Source organism: Seriola lalandi, unplaced genomic scaffold, assembly GCF_002814215.2.
Source record: "Seriola lalandi dorsalis isolate HSWRI2012SDOR001 ecotype SW California unplaced genomic scaffold, Sedor1 jcf7180002054901, whole genome shotgun sequence".
Classification (NCBI taxonomy): Eukaryota; Metazoa; Chordata; class Actinopteri; order Carangiformes; family Carangidae; genus Seriola; species Seriola lalandi.
The window spans coordinates 843,745-863,709 of NW_019525453.1; the positions used below are offsets into that span (position 1 = coordinate 843,745).

The 19,965-nt window shown below is 41.1% G+C and overlaps 1 protein-coding gene across 1 annotated transcript in view; it reads right to left on the bottom strand.

Moving 5' to 3' along the window:
* The window catches only part of nkain2 (sodium/potassium transporting ATPase interacting 2), a 78,171-nt gene that overhangs the window by 34,900 nt on the left and 23,306 nt on the right, over positions 1-19,965 (bottom strand). Inside the window, exons 2-3 of the mRNA XM_023430305.2 lie at positions 3,412-3,549; positions 2,446-2,526 (exon numbers count right to left, since the gene is read on the bottom strand). Of these exons, the coding sequence (XP_023286073.1) occupies positions 2,446-2,526; positions 3,412-3,549 (219 nt within the window). The remainder of the gene's footprint in view (positions 1-2,445; positions 2,527-3,411; positions 3,550-19,965) is intronic.

The window sequence follows — 19,965 nt, forward strand, 5'->3', positions numbered from 1 at the left end:
GTGGGGTGGGGGGGTGGCGCGTTTGTGGCTCCCTGCTCCCTCAGTAACTGGGTCAAGGTTGATATACCCTTGAGCGAGGCGCACGCAAACTGGTCTGGTCATAAAAACAGGCTGTTCAGCGTCTGGTTTGAGCGTGCTTCTCCCTGATTGGTCAGCAGGTAATTGATAAAGGTGTCGCTAATTAGGTGGCTGCTTCCCTGTCATTAGAAACCAGATGTGTTGATTTTGGTCAGGAAAGCTGGGGCCTTTAAAAAAAAAAAAGGATTTTTCTCGTAAAATGAGGAGAAATATTAGGTTCATATGGTTTTATATTAAACTCTAAATGTGGTGATATAATTCATTTCATCCTATTTAATTAACCTTTGACCAATTTATATGCTGCTTTTCCTTTTTTGTGCTAGATAAAAAAACCCAAACAGCCCTTCCCAGCTGTAGTGGCTGCTGTAACTGTTAAAACTAGGCCTCAGGGGCAGTGAAAGGTGTAAATATCATTAATATCAGAGATCAATGAAGGTACAGGTTTCTCGACAGAATGTGGAGGGATTTTATACAACTGTTGACTCACTGTAAAACTTGTGGCCATAATTTGGATGGCAACAAAACTTAACAAGGCTCACGGTGTGTGTGTGTGTGTGTGTGTGTGTGTGTGTACACGCAGAGCAGACAGACAGGGGATGAGTCTATGGAACAGTAGGTGAGTACCAGAGGAGACAGGGAAACTATAGCTGAAGATGATGCACCTTTTACGCTTGGTATAAACTAGCACTAATTAAGATTGAAAAGCTGGCAGTACTAATAAGATGCGGATATGTGGGGCTATAACTGCAATTTTATGTGATTTATCAAATGCAGATGTGTTACATAACTGTCCAATAGAATGAGTAATTTGCTGCAAATTGTGGTGGGAAAACTACAATTTTTTCAACACCACACCACAGAGTATAATCAGCCACAATCAGCACACCCATCAACTGATTTCTTCTGTTTATGGAACCACTGATTGGCCCTAATTAATTTTCCAAGTTGATAATCTGTATTTAAAATTGACAAATTTTAATGCAGAAAACCTAAACTTTTGCAACAGAAACTTTTATGTCTCACATCTATGTCAGCGTATAACACCAACGCAAAGCCCTGACATGCTCTCATACATCACCGCAAACCAGATGCTGAGAATTTACATAAAGACGCTTCACGCAACTTGGAGGAATCATACAGGTATCTGTATGTGTGTAAAGTGTAAATGCCAACGAGACACTCTAGAGAAGGACAGTTAGCCAGTTGCTCAAACCACCATTTTCCCATTCAAGCTAGATGTTGAAAAGGTGTAAAGGAATCCATCTGTCCAAGCTGCATATCTAATCTTTACTCCAGTCGAGTGTATCTGCGTCAGTAAGTGGTCGGTGGAAGTTGCCACTGACAGGGTCTTGCTCTCGTGATTATGGGAGCTGAAGTTACACTAAAATTACACTGGAATTATGCGACCCTTCCTGTCAGAAGAGACAGGGAGAAAGTACTTTCAGAGAGTTCAGTGCTTGTGGTCAAAGTAGGGACATCATTCCACAGACTTTTATACAGAAAGCTGTAATGGTGAAGTACGCGAACACACGTTGCACTTGCAATCACTGAGTGATGCTAAGCATATCAAAAAGACAACAGACTCGTTTCAGAGAGCAGTGATCACACAAAATCTGTCTCACATTTGGTCTCTGGACTGGAGTAAGATGCACCCAGATCTACATCGCGCACAGAAAAGGCAAATGCAAGATACGTGAATGAAAGCGTATTAAATTATATGGCCGGTGTTATTCTACATATTCTTATTGTGACCAAATCCCATTAAAAGAGAAAAACCAACAGAAACCCACAAAAGATGTAAATAATAAAAAAAACAGGTCACAAAGATACAGTTTTAAAGGCTAAAACAGCTGGGCTCTGTAGTTTTTAACTAACGTATTTCAGCTGCGGCATAATACACATTGGGCGCGCTAGTCAGTATTAATAGCTGCAGGACGGTGTGTGTGAGATTGACTCAAAATAGACTACACTTCCCATATATATGGTAATGAGGGAAGAAGTCACTCACACTGCAACACTGTGGCTTATTGGAGTGTTTTTAATAGTTTTTGGACAACAATGGTGGCCATACGAACAGAGGAGTGAGCTATATTAGGCTTTAGCCACACAGACAGCACTTAGTAGGGCACATTCATTGCTGGTTTTTTGTCTTTTCATGGGATTTGTAGACTATAAGGTAATTATAGAATACTGCCAGTCTTATTATTGCATCTGGATTTTGAGATGTGACACTGGAAATGCAAGTGTAAATGGGGGCCTTAGAGATCTGTGCTAACTCCAGAAATCCAGCCAGTGATTGTTACTCTGGACATATACGGTGGAGATTCGACAAGGGTGCAGAAATAGTACAAGAAAATGTTTTCTTACTCTGGACAGATCCCCAACCTCCAGGTAAAAACAGATGATGAAAACATTCCAGGTCATCCACACTACGAGCCAGGCTGCGTACTGCCGAGAGAGAGACAGGGGGGGGGGGGCAGTGAGAGGCAGTCACGATTTGACAGGACTTTGCTGGAGAATTAAAAAAGCATATTCATGTCTTACTTTCAGAGTGAGCAAGATGTTTGATGTCTTTTGATGTTGTTAAGATGAAGAGAAACATTATCTTCATTTCATTATCATTTATTATCTGAATCTTCTCACTAAATATTCTGTGTGTGTGTGTGTGTGTTTGTATATGTGTGTGTGTGTGTGTGTATATATATGTGTAGGTGTGTGTGTGTATGTATATGTATATGTGTGTGTGTGTGTGTGTGTGTGTGTGTGCATGTGAAGGTCTTTGGCAGGGGTCAGCGGGCTGCATGGAGCCCTGCAGCCACGATGCGAACCTCTGCAAGGTTTCTGAAATATAAATTATTTTATCGACAGCTGATAGAAACAGACAAGTGGAACACATAATTCCACTTGGCAAGATATTCTTCCGCCCACACCATATCACTGTTCTAACCTCTTATTTACTATATACATAATATATTCAAATTGACATTGTCTTCTGGAGCCAGCGTTAGAAAATAATTCAATAATTAAGGACGAGTGGGTCATATTTCTTGTTATATATGAACAGTTTGCTCTAGCTATGAATGAAATGTATTGAACATAGTAGATAGGATCAGTTAAGATGTTAAACATTATATCTAACATTGTTCTGTTCACACAGTGAAGTTATGATACAATTTTCATGGATGGCAGCGCTATGAAATCTAAAAATCACAAATTAAACTAAATTCCAGTGAGACAGACCAAAGGCTGTTGCCTAAAGGGTGTGTATATGCGTGTGTGTGTGTGTGTGTGTGTGTGTGTGTGTGTGTGTGTGTGTGTGTGTGTTCAACTCACCCCTGTGACATATCTTGGCCTGAACTGGATCGTGCCAAACAGACCCAGGATGACAACAATGATGTGGAGGAAGTTGGTCAGGATGGGAGCCCACTGGTAGCCAAGGAAATCTATCACCTGACGCTCCAACACACTGACCTGAGAGGAGGAGGAGGAGGAGGAGGAGGAGAGTTTCAGTACATTTTCAAGCAAAAATGGCATTTCACCTGCTTAAAAGTGAGAATTATCTGCTGTTCTTTCCCATATATGATATTTACCTAAACATTTATATGTTTATGATTGTTGGTTGGACAAAAACAGACACTCTGAAGACATCAATCTGGGTTCTGGGATCTGGGACCACACCTGCCACAACTACCCTCAACATGTTGATATTCCGACCCACGAGTAATCATTACCACAAAATCCCTACATTACTAGATGAGTAGCCTACTCAGCACTATGCCTGGGTTGGACCACAGCTGTCTTAGAACTCAGCCTTCATTTTGTCTTAACTACACACCTGTAAAGTTTTGTGACACTATCACATTGAAAAAAATCCATCCACAGACAGACAACACATAAACACCTGCCACACTATACTCAAAACTGCCTCTGTGCTAGTTCCCGCTACGGCAGGTGTCTGTGGGATCACATTTTGTCACAATGACACACACACACACAGACACACACACAGGTACAGACTCACAGGGTGACAACAGTACCACCACACGCTGTCACAGCTGGAAATGATCTTATATCATCTTATATTGAGCCTGTTTAGGATCTTTGGGAAACTTATGGTTAATGAGAATTCAAACGATGACCAAGTCTGGTCCCTAACAATGGACTTACTGAGCAGATGGGGGTTTAAGAGGATGTATTTACAATTAGCGTCTCGATCATAGCGAAGTAAACCGTAATCAGTTATCTATGCATTTGGGTTAGGTTCCCAGGGCTGTGTGTTAGTGTGTGAGAGTTTATTATTGCTCAGTCGCTGGAGCTTCATGCTGAGATACGTAGTTAATGAACTCAGCAGAGTATGATATGGCTCTGCTAAATATATTAACACAGACACACACACATATATGTACAGAGTGAGAGAGAGAGAGAGAGAGAGAGAGAGAGAGAGAGGGGAAAAGAGAAAGCAAGAGAAAAAGAAAAGCGTACATTAATAGATAGATAGATAGATAGATAGATAGATAGATAGATAGATAGATAGATAAGGATACCATTATTAGCCTCATTTAGAATAGAGACACTAACTGTTGTACACGATCAGCTATAAGTGTTTAAAGAACAACAGCTTCATCTCAAATCAAGGGCCTTATATTTTGTTATTCTCCCCCTTTTCTCCACACACACACACACACACACACACACACACACACACACACACTTCTGGATGGCTGAGTTTAGAGTGCCCTAATGTGAGACCATATGGCAACACTACAGCCTTTCACAGCCAGATAGCAGGTACACACATACACAGACACACACATAAATACACACACTTAATAAAAACACACATAAACTGTAACCTTGTATAAACTGCACCTATCCAACATTAGTTTTAAATGTGAGAATGTTTATTTGATGTGAGATTTACATGAGGAAGCTGTATGAAAGAGTGTGCGGTGTGCCGGCATATGTGCGTCCACCTGTTTGTGTGCGTGCGTGCGTGCGTGTTTGTGTGTGTGTGTGTGTGTGTGTGTGTGTGTGTGTGTGTTTCCATGTCAGGGCAGGTCTGCTGTGCTTGCACTTGACAGCACCTGCTGTTATTGGACACACTGGGCTCAGCTGGCACCACAATGTGTGAGAGTGAGCGTGTGTGAATGTGTGTGTGTGTGTGTGTGTGTGAGTGTGTGTGTGTGTGTGTGTGTGTGTGAGAGAGAGACATTGCTTCTTTGTCTTTGACAGACTCCGTCTCTGTGTGTTTCTTTGTGTATCGGCTTCGTTTTATTATGTAAAAGTGTGTCCTCCCATTGACAATTATATAGTGCTGCGGTTGTGCCTCTCTCACAAACGCACACATACACATACAGAGGCTATTATAAGAAGTCAGAGGCCTCCCAGCCCATTACTGAGGCCCCTGGGAGCCTCTCTTTCATCACCAATAATATAAACAGTCTTCACTCCAGCTGGGACACACACGCAGTCCCCAAAAAGACACACGATCAATCACACAAACAGAGGAGAGAGAATTTGATAGGAGGGATAAAGAATTTGTTTGTACACTATAGTTGACATCCACATTGGTTTGTCCTGGTTATTACAACACTCATCCTTTACGGTCAGTGAGCAAAAACTAATGTTTTTTTTTTTATTTTTTATGGGTCTTTATTGTCCTAACATAGTTAATATGGAAGCCAATAAAGAGCAATATTCAAACCCAGACCATCTGTTCCTTCACACCACACCCACCTTTTGATGTCAAATTCTCATTACATGGCTCAGCTGCAAAACAACTAACTTCTCCTGACATGCAAAAGACAAAGCATGTATAGAAGCCCTCACTGCCGTAATCCCAGCATCCTTTGAATGTGTCAAATGACAGAAGCTACAAAATAAGGTGTGAAATCACCCGGCCTTTCAAAAGCTATTACTCTGGGGGGGAGGGATGCGGAGAGATATGAACAGAGCATAGTCACTAGCAGCATCTATGTTAGCAGATATGGCAGTTTTGTGATATGTGCAGCTGATGAAAGCTTCAGCGTTGTACAGGTGGAGCTTCAAGCTGGCTAGCCGGGTCCTTTGGGATCTGCTGCGACAGGCTTTGATGTTGCCGACTGAGATGTTTATTTCAGTTCTGCTGCTTAAAGCACAAGGGCAGAGGCATGTTCACATTCAGCTGGTCTATCTTGGTATACACTGCACTGTGCATCCACCTGTGGACACAGCAAATTAGTCATATTAGTTCTATTTTACAGAGTGTTTTCTTTGTCTATCATAAAGCTGATAATGCTGGGCAGTGGCTATTTAAAACTATTTTTTTTTTTAGAGCTAAACAAACACTTTAGTTCACAGAGAATGTCTTTAAAGAATCAATGAATGCACATGCTGCACAGTATCTATCTGTGTGTGTGTGCTTCATAAAATATAGACAACAATTTGGTATGCAGCCTTCTGTCAATCTGTGTAATACTAGCACAGAATCCCTCAGGGACCAAGAATGTTTATTCCTCCTACTGCTTTGTTAGCATACACTGATGCTCGTGCTCTTCTCTGCATGAGTTTCCCAAATGCAGCAGCATTTAGCTGAGTGACTAACTAAAGAGCTACAGTGGATCCATCACTGTTCGGTTGTCCATTCTCACAGCCTCCTCGTATAATGTGGCCAAAACGGTTTAGTTTTGTAGTGGCACTGAAAAAAAAACATTTCTGTGCTTCAGTTAAAGAAAAAGTTAACTGATTGTAAAAGAGCTTGTTACCATTTGCTTTGCCTGTACTGCTGGACAATTAATTATTTTTACATAAAAAGCACAATCTTCTTATTTGAAGTGCTGCCATTTTATACAATTAACAGTGTATTAACAGCAGCTGCAATGACACTGACACTGGCTTTACCCAGCTGTTGCTAATTAATACTGATTCTGTATGTGATTGGTTAACATATTATACAATTATACAATTTTTTAAGGACATCATATTGTTTTAAGCTAATCACCTTAAAAGCTCTGACTCAAGATCTCCAGAATTCAGGGCTATGAAGCAGTAAGCTAATGTTAGCTTAAGCAGCTACAGAGAGAAGCTATGCTGCACAAACCTGTCCAAAACCAGCAGCCTGTCTGTCATTGTTACCTTAGCTGGACAACAATATAAGGGTTATCAATAAATACAACACCACGTTGGATTGTCATATATTTAAATGTTATTGATTAATGTTAAGAATACCACTGACACTGATGCTACTGCAGTATCTCAATAAATGTAATAAATGTGGGCTAAAGTTTTTCCACAGAGTACGAGCCAAGTTTACTTTGATGTTGAACTTTGAGTGGTTTAAACCTGGGAATGATTTAAATCTTGGAACCTTGGAATCCTTCCAAGTTTCAAAAACAAAACAACTGTACCGTGTAAAATTATGTATGAAGAAAAATTACGAGATATTTTCCTCAAATCAACCTTCCCTAGTTTCGACTAGATGGTATAATTCATTATGAGGATTTAATTGTTTCTGTTTTCAGAAATGTTTCCGGTTGAATGTTGGTTGAAAGTGCCGCACCCAACAGCAATGTCACCGTGTACTGACACACCCTGGAGTGCACGTCTACATCACTGCATCCAAACAAGAGGGTGAAGCGCTGGAGCTCAGCAAAAACAAGATTTTCCAGCGGGTGTTTAAATTGCTCTTTAAAACAGCAGAGAGAGCCAGAAATTGGTCATTTACAGTGGTAGAGGCAGGATTTCAAAAAACAAAAATAAGTACCTGTGCATGTGTACCATTTCTATACACTACGGGCGAACACATTCTGCCACAGGCACCACAGACAAGCAGCTGAAGTGATAAAGAAAGACACTCACACTCAAACACTTAGGGAATAGATTGGCAGCAGAAAGATGGGGGTGATGAAAGGGACAGTAAAGAGAAGCAGAGGAGAAAATCTTCAGTGAGTTTGGGAAAGATTTTGGTCTATTTGATAATGAAAGATAGAATGATATCAAAGAATTATTATTGCTCCAGACAGGGAGACAGCTGCACTCTGTGACCATTACGAGACACTGCAGAGCGATAAAAGTGTCTTTTATCTTAACAGAAGAAGAGGACAGAGGAGAGAGAAGAGAGAATAAGATGGCGAGGGACAGAGAGAGACAGGCCGAGAGATCTGAAGACCTGAAGGGATGGAGAGGTGATTAAGATCTGACGGTTACTCATGGAAGAGAAGAAAATGACAGAAAGACAGTGGGTGAGAGAAGTGAAAATGTCTCATCTTCTGTCCCTCTGCCACTCCATTCCTCCCTCCTTACCTTCTTCCCTCTCCCGCCCACTCTTTCCTAACTCTGCTAATCTTCTCTCATTTTCTCATTTCCTGCCTACCTCTTTCTTCTTTCCTCCTCTTATTGTCACCCCCTGCTCTCAATCCTCTTCTTCCTCTCCTACATATTTAATATGCATTCATCTGTTACCAGATCTGTTGTGTCATAAAACAGCAAATTACCTCATCTGCCTCTTCCCTCTTTCCTTCCATCTCTTTCCTCCATTACCGCACTACCTTCCCCTTCTTGTCTCTTTTTTCCTCTCTTTCTTTGCCATCTCCATTGTCTCCATTGCCTCCATCTCCACCTTCTGTCCTCTCTACATGTGGCGTTTCCCTCTCTAGCTCTTCTTCCCTCCGCTCCCTCGGCTCTGCCAGCCTGTTATCTCTCTCGCTTGCCTCCTCCCTTCCTCAATCTCGTCCTTCCCTCCCTCGTTCCCTCGGCGCTTTGGCTGAGAGTTTTCGCTTGGTTCTGTGACCTTTAAAAAACTGCTGATCAAATTCTGCTGCTCATCCCATTATAGACGACAGGGAGGGAGGGAAAGGGGGGAAGGATGAAGGGAAGGAGCTGAGGTCAGACAGGGTAAGGTAGGATAGGTAGTGAGAAGACTCTGGAGAAAGAGATGGTGGAGGAGAGGAGGTATGGAAAGCTGCAGGGATGGAGAGGAGAGAAAAACAGGCAGAGGAAGCGAGAAAACATCCAACAAACACTTATGAGTCAGACAGGGAGCATCACGACTTGAGTAGCAACATCCAAGCAAATCAGACACACATCGAGGTAAATATATGCCCTTGTTTTTCCCTCCTTGGCTTCCATTCCAAAACCATAACTTTTTTTTCTCTCTGTAATCATCATAAACTTTATTCTCCTAATAAAACTCCGAAGCAATCGTGGTTTACTGTTAACTTAATTAAGGCCGCCTGCCTGCAGAGTATCCCACTGTGTACAGCAAAAGCAATCTCCTATCGATTCAGTTCACAAAACGATCAATTCATCTCCATTGGAGGCTATTAGGGACCATTTGTGGCTACTTAGGGGCTTGGAGAGAGAGGAAAGACGGCAGGGAAGATGGGGGAAGCAAAGCGAGAGGGGGGAAAAGATAAAAGGATGTAGGGAAAAGAAGGGAGGGAGGGAGGAAGGAAGAATAAAGGAGTGGGAGCAAATGGTGGAAAAGGAAAGAGTAAGACACAAGAAGGACAGTGATGGAAAGAGACAATGATGATCAAAGGTGAAAATCTCCCCATTAAATATCCAATTTCCTCCATTCAGGCCCACTCACTGTCATCACAACTATTCAGTTATATCTGTAATAGCCATAATGCCCTCAGTCACTCAGCTATAGATAGACTGTACACAACTCCATCTGAGAGTCCCATTTAAATGAACATCACAGGAAGGCCATTAGGCTGTTGCAGTCAAGGTTGTGGTCTCAAATGTCACAACAGTGCTTTCATGGGAATAGGTGCCGGTACCTGTGACTCATATAGCCGATGTTACCTTTGTATGAGTTGGTTGAACTTTCCAGAGAGTTGTGTTAAGCTCCTTCTGAGCCCTGAGGTGCACCTTTCAAATTTCCTGATCTCAGGGGCTTTTCTATGCAGGTGGAGGAGATTATCAAGATACGGCTTAATATTTTGTTCTGTGCTAGCATTTCATCATATGGCTCTACAGCTTGACATGCTGAGGCTAAAAAAAAAAAAAAAACAACAAAAAAGAAAAACACCCACACTAATAAAAGGTGTTTGAAAGTACACTCTTTTTTAAAATTTTTTTTTTTTTACTGTTTTCACAACCACGAAAAACATTTACACAATAATTTCATTTTGCTTTTTTTTTTTTTTTTAAATGCCCACAGTGTTCGGATATTTACTTCAAAAGGGACACACTTTAAAGGCACAGTCTCACACGGTTGGGAGTTGTGGTGGTGGTGGTGGTGGTGGGGGGGGTACAGTACAGACGACACGGCTGTTCACGACAGAAGCGCATTTCTCTCCGCCGGTCAACAAGCGATTAGCAACAAGATTTCCGCATACTTTATGAACAGTTTGTGAATGATGAATGATGGGATGTTTTCTGTCTTTTCATTTTTCATCAAGAGAATGTCTGCTGTCACCCAACCAGAGTGTTTCAGCTATTAAAAACAGCCATACTGGAAGAGGGGGTGAAAAGCTGTCAATTAATACGTAGGTTTCCTTAAAAAAAAATATTGCAAAAACATTTTTATGCTTGGCTGAGGTAGAAAAGTTGCTGTATCAATAAAAAGGAAAATGTAAGAAAAAGCAATGGAAACAGACGGACTTAATGAATGACACAAACATCAGATCTGTGTGAAATGAGATTGTAACACTCCATAAGTCATAAATTATTCACATTTAAATCATGTTTCCTACATTGTTTCGTTTGCATTTTCTTTCGCAGATTTTCTTCAAAGCCGGTGAAAATTTGTGATACATTTGGATGGACATCTGCCTACTGAGACGTGCGAGAAGCGATGATTGTTTAAATGTGCGGATAATGGTGCACATCTTCAGACGGTTTCTCCTTTTGCAGCGTTGCACCCAGGTGTACACACAAAAGTGACAGATAGTTCAAAGAACCAAGAAGTTCAAAGCCTGCTTCCTCTCTCTCCTCCACACTGCCGGTCAATCACTGCGCGAAGTGGGTGTGAATGTCAGCCTGTTGGTTTTGGAAAGTTACAGAAATTGTTGAACATAGCCACCCCCCCCATTTCCAGATGCCGAAAAGGTCTGAGAGGGAAGGGGTTTCTATAGCTGTGTAATCCTCAACAACACTGATGGTGTGCACTGGCCCATTAAGAGGATCTGATACTTTACACTACAAGCCACTTTCAACCATGCACTTTTTTTTCTATATATAATATCTATATACACAGCACTTCTTTATCACACACACTCACACCCATGATAAATTGGGGGCAATTTTTGGGGGTCAGCATCTTGCCCAAGGACACTTCCACATGTGAACTGGAGGAGTCTGGAATCGAACCACCGACCTTCCGATTTGTGGAGAACCGCTCTACCTGAGCCATGGCGGCCCCTGATCAAAAGCTTTGCAGCAGCGTTTTTGATCACTTGTAAACAAGCCTGCCCAGAGGTGAAAAGGGATTTACAGATGTCTAGACATGACACAATAAGCCGAAGTATTCAATATTCCTCAGCTGGAGAAAACAGGCACGAATCGAACTCTTCACATGCTGGTAACGAGAGAGTGCCTGTATCACATACTTTGCACCTTTTCTGTTCATTGCTTACACCACCTTCTTGGAAATTAACTACATGTTGTTATCATACAACACTGTGTGGTTTTATCCCACCCCGTTTCTATTCATGACTTAGGTTTCAATGAACTTCTCTGACAGTCTCCGACTGAAACTGGACATCATGTATTTAAGACACCAAAGAAAGACTACTGGAAGCAGAAGGAGACATCACATTGTGCTGTATACTACAATGTGATCTAGGAAATTAACAGTGATGATCAGTTTAGCTCATGAATTCTCACAAAACCAAAAAAAAAACCACACTTAATAACTGATCTGATTAGCTCAAGGGATCAGTTGCTTGGTATGTTTAACAATGATCAAAAAACATGGTTCAGTCAAGGTGAAAGGTAGCGACCACAAGCACCTCGGACCATTGGAAGAGGTTCAAGACCAATGACTTCAGGCAGTTGCCCAGAGTTCAAAGGGCACTGATATGGCCTGCCCAAACAAACTTAAGTAGCACTCTACATGCTCCAAGGTTCAAACTTGAAGCTCAGTGTTAATGTTCCCAGATCATGCAGATGAAATTCAAACTTGAGAAATTATTTATACTAGATAACCTCTTACAGCAGCTGAATACAGTTACCCATCCATCATTTCAGTGATACAGGACACATTATTGCCTTTACATTAAAAAGAGCCAATGTATAAAAATGTAATTTAACAATCCATATAATGAATACAATGTGCAAGAATATAGAAGACCATTGTCTCTATGACCTGTTTTATGTAGCCGTCAAGAAAGGCAATCAGTCATAATTACAGAACAATGCATGAGTGGCCAACAGCTGATATCGAAAGTCTTGGCCCAACAAATCAGTCTAACCCACTTGTCTCACTCATAGATCCCTGTCCAGATTCTACGAGTTTGGTTCATCTGTTTTGCACTTTTGTTGGCCCAGCAGAATGTCAGTTTTTATATATCTGGCTGCCATGGCTTATCAACAGATGGAAAGAGAGGATGGAGGCAGTGTTAGCCAGTTAGCAACACCCTGTAAGTACCCTGATGTGTCATGTGGAACAACTGAGATGGATCGAGATGGCAGTGTGTTAATGAAAGCTGTGCTGTAGAGATGATGAGCAAATGCTGGCCCACAGGCAAAATCCAGTTTCTCGCCTAATTTGCAATAATAAGCCCCAGCACCTGAACAAATTGTAACTACAATTTAGGTCCCATGGATGTCCCACATACTTAACTGGAATGTCACCGGAAAGACAGACAGATAGACCTTACGTAAGTCTCATTTCTACTGCCTCACCAGAAATGCGACAGAGGGAAATCCCTCTCTCAGCTATTGTGTCTGCTTGTCTTCCCCTTGTCCTTTTGTCATTTTTTTTTTGTTCTCAGATTGAAACTGGAATGGCACTGACAAAGTGCTTCAGTGCTGGAATACGCTCAGTTCTTTCTCACCTCAAACAAGTACAAGAGCATCACGGCACCGCATGTTGAAGAGTTTTTTCAGCCCAGCAGTCGAAATGAAGATGTTTCAAGGTAGACAACATGATTTCACCTATTAACTTAATGGACTGTGTTCGTGTTCGGACCATTGACTTAAAAGATGACGGAGTTGCCAGAGGTTTCATTTTACACTGAAATAACCTACTGTATGCTGAAACATTTGCATTCCCACAACTTTACGCTACTTTGGATAAAAGCCATTAAATAAATGGAATTTCTTTATGTATTGCTTGTCCCATCATGGTTTGTTGAACACCACTGGGTTTTGAGGGTCGTTATCATACCTGCATCTTTGCTGGGTAATGAAGAAAGCAAAGACTTGTAGCAGAATAATAATAACTCAACTAACAATACATATATATGCACTTGTTCCTATTTTTGTGACATTCTCATTAATACCAATAGCACACCATTCTGCCAGTGCTCCCTCTGTATTTGTCCTTCACTGCCTCATCCTTCTGTCCCTCTATCCCGCCAGGAGCACTATGGATCCATTTCACATCTCCTTGTGAATTAACTACAGTGATTAATATTCCTAGGAAACATTTCTTTATGTAAACGTGGCATTTAAATGTCAGAAACACCGACTAATCAGTTTGGTATTTCAACTGATCTTCCCTCTCTGTCTGTGACTGTCCACCCCTCTGTCTCTATCTATTTCTGCCATGGCTCTTTTGTTTTCTGTCAGCTGGATTCTGCTCCCTATGCCTGGAAACAACAATGAAAAACAAGTCTGGCTGAAGTCTGTTTTTGTAACCGTAAATCCGGGTAGTCATTTTAGTTTCTTTGTTCAATTTTTTCTTCTTTGTTTTCCTAATGCAAGACTTACATTTGGTTTTGATTGACATTAGTCAAGTCAAAATGGAGCATGTTCAAAAATAACAGGACCAAAATGCTTTACAGAAGACATTTTAAAACAAAAGCAAAAAAGATAAATAACTGTAAAAGAAAAAATTTCAGAACAATTTCATCATGACATGGAAATTTAAGGAGACTCAAAGGAAATTTGAGGACGTTTTTTAAAGTGGTGGAAGTAACCGATCGTAACCAAAGCAATCGATCAGATGATGTGAGTGGTCTGGATGTACAATATGGACTGAGGAGATTGGAGGCTGGTGCTAAACCATGCAGAGCGACAAAACTCAAAACTTAAAATCAATTGTATGTTTGACTTGTGACCAGTGGAGGGAGACCAAGACAGGGGAGATACAGTCTCTCTTCTTGGTACCAGTGAGGAGTCTCGCAGCTTCACTTTGAACCACCTGCAGGTGAGACAGGGAGGGACTCACAGACTCCCACATAAAGGGAGTTGCAGTAGTTGAGACACGAGGTAATAAAAGAATGTAAAAAGAAAGAAAAGGTTTTATCTTTGCTATCGCCATTGTGTGGAAAAAGCGAATGACAGAATTTAATTGGCTGTCAAATTTTAAAGCAGAGTCGAAGATGACACCTAGATTTTTGGCACGTGAACTGAGATTTGAGGACAGAGACCCCAGAGAATTACAAAGGAAATTGTCAGAACCAATAATAAAAAAATTCTGTCATTTAGCTGAAGGAAACGTTTGGCTATCCAGCATTTAATATCCTCAAAATAACTTAAACGGGACTGATTATCACTCAGTTTCAATAAGAACTACAGCTGCATATCATCAGCACAGCAGCGATAAGGAGCATTGAATTTCCTAAAGACAGACACACAGCGGAAGAATATACAATACATACCACTGAATGACAAGTGACAAAAGTTGATGATAAAGCCAGACACAGAGGATATATATATATATATATATATACTGATTTCTGAGCATGAATTTTCTTATTCAGCCAGTAACATGACGGACTAAAGGATCATTCATCCAATCAAATTATCAGTAGCTTGTCAAAGAAGATAACCTCAAACCGCGAAGCACAATTAATGACATGTCCCCATTTCAAAACACAGACGGAGGGTTATTTATAGCAGTGGCATCTGAATGGTGCGCACACAATAGTACACCCACACGCATTCACATCTTTCACAAATCCAAATACACACAGATAAGCACGCGCACAAAACAAAGCCAGACAACATGGATACGTAGAAAGACGCACGCGCGCACACACAGGGCTGGAGGACATTCTCTCTCTGCAGACTATCAATCAGATAACGTTAGACTCCCTCAAACAAGAACGTGTGTGTGTGTTGTTGTGTGTGTGTGTATGTGTGTTCAGCCCTGTGCTGATACTGAGCTGAATGTGTCATTAGCAATAATTGCGAGCTGCAGAAGAAGCTCTTTACAGTTATTTAGCATGATTGACCAACTGATTATGATTAATATCATACACATTATCCAAAGATATGCACCTGTCTTCTTCTCAGTGCCCCATTTTTTCCACCTCTTCCCCTCCTTTCTCTCTCTCCTTCTGTTCCTCTGTCTCCCCTGCCTGGTCACCCGCTCTCTGATGCTCTGTCTCTGCCTTATTAATCAAACTATGTGGTTGCAAATTTAATGTCTTTGATGGTGAGCTTGTCCATCTGTTTGTCTGCCTTTAAAATCTTCCTCTATCTGTCTGTCTGTTTTTTTCCAGCCTGTCCAAAGAAACGCTGACATTATCAGAGGAAAGCAGAAAAAGTGAAATGCTCAGCTTTGTCTCAATATGTTTTATTTGCTTTGCCGCTTTGATCTACACTGGACCGATCCTGACAAAAGCACATAAGAGATGAGAAGACAACAGAGACGGACAAAAACCCGTGGAAGCTATTGTTCGGGGTGGGGCTCTTTAAATTTCATATTTCTCATACATAAATCAAAAGCTCATGATAGATTTTTCAGCTGTTAGGGGGTAAAACCTTGTTACGCCTTTGGTTGTACATCCAAAACTTTGTAGTGAAGCTACAATGATTTCAAACAGATATTACGAGTTATGCAATTTGTGCAAACGGATTTGTTCTTTTTGCTCTTCCTCTCCTGGCTCCTTAATGGCTCAGGTTCCCTACGCTTGTTGCCTTTTCCCTCCTTATTTTTCTTCCAGCCCCCCCCCAGTTCCATTCCCTTTCTCTCTTCTCACTTTCCTTTATCACAAACCGCTCCCTTCTATCTCACCTTTCTCGTGTCTTTTTTTTGCTTTATTCTCCTTTCTCTAATCTTTGATTTTGATCTTTCCTCATCCCTTTCTCCTCCATCATTTCTTCTCCTCCTCTTCCTTTTCTGTTGCTATCAGCCTTTTTTTCTCTCCCTCCTTCTTCCCTCCGCTCCAATTACCGTTCCTTCGTCTCTCCTCCTCTCACCCCGCACCTCCCTCACTTAATCGGTTTCTGTGTTACTATGCACCACACACACGCACACACACACACACACAAACTAAATCATCCCTCCTCAGTCAGTCTGTAAATGAATTATCAGCCCACCAATGGTTTTCTGTTCGTACACTCTTATATCTTAATGGCCGATCTATGCAGGCAGTGCATTTATGAGAATAAAATGTGTGTGTGTTAGAGAGAGAGAGAGAGAGAGAGGGAGAGAGAGAGAGAGAGAGAGAGAGAGAGAGAGAGAGAGAGAGAGAGAGAGAGAGAGAGAGAGAGAGAGAGAGTGTTGGTAAGAAAGAGGGGGTTCAACTGCAGCATGATAAATAGGAAGTATTAGGAGGCACCTCTATTGTACCCAGGGGCTCTTGCTTTGTGTGTGTGTGTGTGTGTGTGTGTGTGTGTGTGAGGGGATGCATGTGATGTGTGGTTAGTTTAGTTAGTATTTTAAGTCTGTGTGTGTTTGTGTGTGTGTGTGGTAGTGGGATATGTAGAGTGGAAATGACACCAGACAAACCCACAGATGGACGCCCAGCGGGCTAAGAAACATTAAGACTGCACAAAACACATTAACACACATTAATACACACATACACAGACACAGACACACACACACAGAAAATTGTAAGTTGATATAGGCCTCTCCCTCTCTCTCTGAACAACCTCATGGGAACCAAATGAAATCAACCACATCATTAGTGGTTGTGGTGTGTGCATCTGTGTATATACACATGTACAAGAGCAGAATGCAAGAGAGTGTGTGTTGCATAATTTGAAATTTGACTCAATAAATGATATAAAACACGAAAAGGTGTGATTCTTTTGTTCATTTATTGAATCTTAGAACTGACTGCAGCATGAAAACAGCCAGGTAGACTTTCTGAACACAAGCTGTTTCCCGAAATGTTTCAGCTCCTTCAGTAAGTCAGGAGACAATAGCATCAGTGCGGTTTATTGTGTCTGGGTCGCAAGCCAAGATTAAATTAACTTTGTGTCCTGGGCTGAATGGGAGACATGAAAAGAACCTGTGGTGTCCCAGCTGACAATGAACTGCCGGCCAACTTTGTCACCTTATTTAAATGAGCTTCATTGTGCTCGCAGCGCTCATAGCATCAATGGGCGCTGGGCGCTTTATTTCCTCCTGCTCCCTGTTATGAAGCAGAAAATGTGGCTATATTTCCATAATATTACTCTGGGTGCTATCACTGAGGCCACATTGCTGATCGCCCATTCACTGTGAGTGGAGCACATCCAGCCAGCACTTGCTCCCAGTGCATGTGGACATGAAGGCTCGTCCGTGTGTTTACTGTACAAAAACGCCCACAAGCAGATTGCACGTAAGCCAATTATGATGCTGTAAATCTGGAAGCCACTGCAGCTTCTCCATCAGCGTCAGTAGCTACCTGCTACTACACACCAAACACACAGCGTTTTCCAATAAGGCCAAACATGTTTTTCGTTCAAGGCTAAGCTGAACCAGCCTTATCTCTGCTTCCTGGGTCTTCTGGGTCACCTGTAACTCACTCCTTATGACTACTCATCCTTAAGTTACCTGTGATTTGTTTTGTACATGTTTCTCATAGCTTAACGAAAACATATTTATTTGTTGGACCAAGTGTGGCTGCAGGTGCTTACTGAGTCACGACAAGATGAAATCTGAGCACTAACAAATAAAAAAGGACACTGATCAATAAACTGATATTCTATACTGGGGCTGCAACTTTCGATTATTTACATTATTGATTAATCTGTCGGTCATTTTTTGGATTTATTGAATAGTCATTTCGTCCATTAAATGCCTGTAAATAGTGAAACATCATGTTTTCCAGAACCCAAGGTGACGCCTTTATGTTGTTGTTTTGTCTGACCAACAGTCTATAACACACAGATATTCATTCATTTCCAAAGACATAAAATGGAGAGAGACAATAAAAAGAGCCAATTATTACATTTTTTGCAAAACAAATTACTTATATATTAATAAAAATTAAATGAAAATGTATCAATGTTGTTGGCAACTAGTTTTCCCTCAGTTGACTAAATAAAATAAATAAATGAGTGCGTGTAAGAGTGTGTGTGTTTATGTGCACATTGCCAGAGTTGCGGCCTAATATACTGTTCGTTTGGTCCTCCAAATGCTCTTACTGTAATGTGATTTATCAGCCACTTCAATCCATCAAGTCTGTGTGTGAGTGAGTGTGCGTGTGTGTGTGTGCGTGTGCGTCTGTTTCTGTGTCCATCCTCTCAAAGCCAACTTGCCACTGTGACTGTCACACTACTTAAAGATATTGCAAAAACAAAAATCCCAGCTTCAGCATTGTCCGCCTGCGCCAAAAACAAAAGCTCTTACAAAGTCTCCACTGATTTTTTTTCTCTCTCTCTCTCTCTACACAGAGAAAAACACAAAGGACCAGTGTGTGTCAGCATGTGTGTGTTTGTGTCTCTACATGTTTGTTTTTCATTAAGTTAATGGCATGACAAGCGAGTCAGCACTTCAGTTTGGAGGCCATTTGGGATAAGAACTGTGGGAATGATGTGGTGGTAAACTTTACTGATTTAAAATTAATGTACTTATCATTAATATTAAAATCTTCGCTTTTGGGGGGTGAGTAAGTTTTGCATAGTCTTTGTTGCTACACTCTCACTGCTATCTTTGCCATCATGGTGATCCCTATGCCTGCTAACTGCTCAGTTTCCTCTATTAATAATCCTAATAAGATTGAATCACTTACATGTAATATCACTCAGCAATAGGGCAAAACGTTTATTAAATGAAAATGTCATTAACACTAAACAGCATGTGCATAGAACACAGATCTGAGAGTTATAATAGGCTCAGAGGAAATCTTTTAAGTTCTCCATTAGACTGTTTGTTGGACTCATTTTTCCCTTTCTGTATCTAATAAAAATTAAACTATCACAGCCAATAAAAACACACCAGCTTGCAGCTGTATAAAATGCATTACATGGAGTGTTTAGCACTGAAAAATGAGAGGCAATCTCTAGCCTGATAGCCACATGAGTGTTTGGCAAAGTTACACAAATGTAATATTATAAAGAGTCTAGACCTGCTTTACATGAAACATACCCACAGATAACTTAAATTATGATTTGGCACTATATAAATAAAACTGGCTTGACAATTCACATAAAAAGACACACATATCACTTTTGGTGCGCTAAGATAGTTTTGTGCAGCTGGTTGTCAGCCAGACACTGTGATGGGCACATGAAGTACTTATGGGTGAATTTTATCTTGTTGAGCCGTAAACTATGGATCCAGTATTATTAGTAGGCCAGATAAACTCTGCTGTGCAATGCCAAAATGGTTCCCAAATCACCAAAGATGAAGATAACTGTACAGCAAAGCAAACTACAGCAAAGTTACTTTGGTATCGATATTTCATTTTAAGATGCAGTATGGGGATCTCCTTTTGTGCTTGGAAAGTTGCAAGGATGCAATTTATTCTTCCTGAAAATTGGGAGTTAAAAACTAGCGCTGTTGATTTTGTGGAGCTTGCTCGAGCCCGGCCACACCAATGCTGTTAGAGCAAAAATCAGAGGAAACAACTC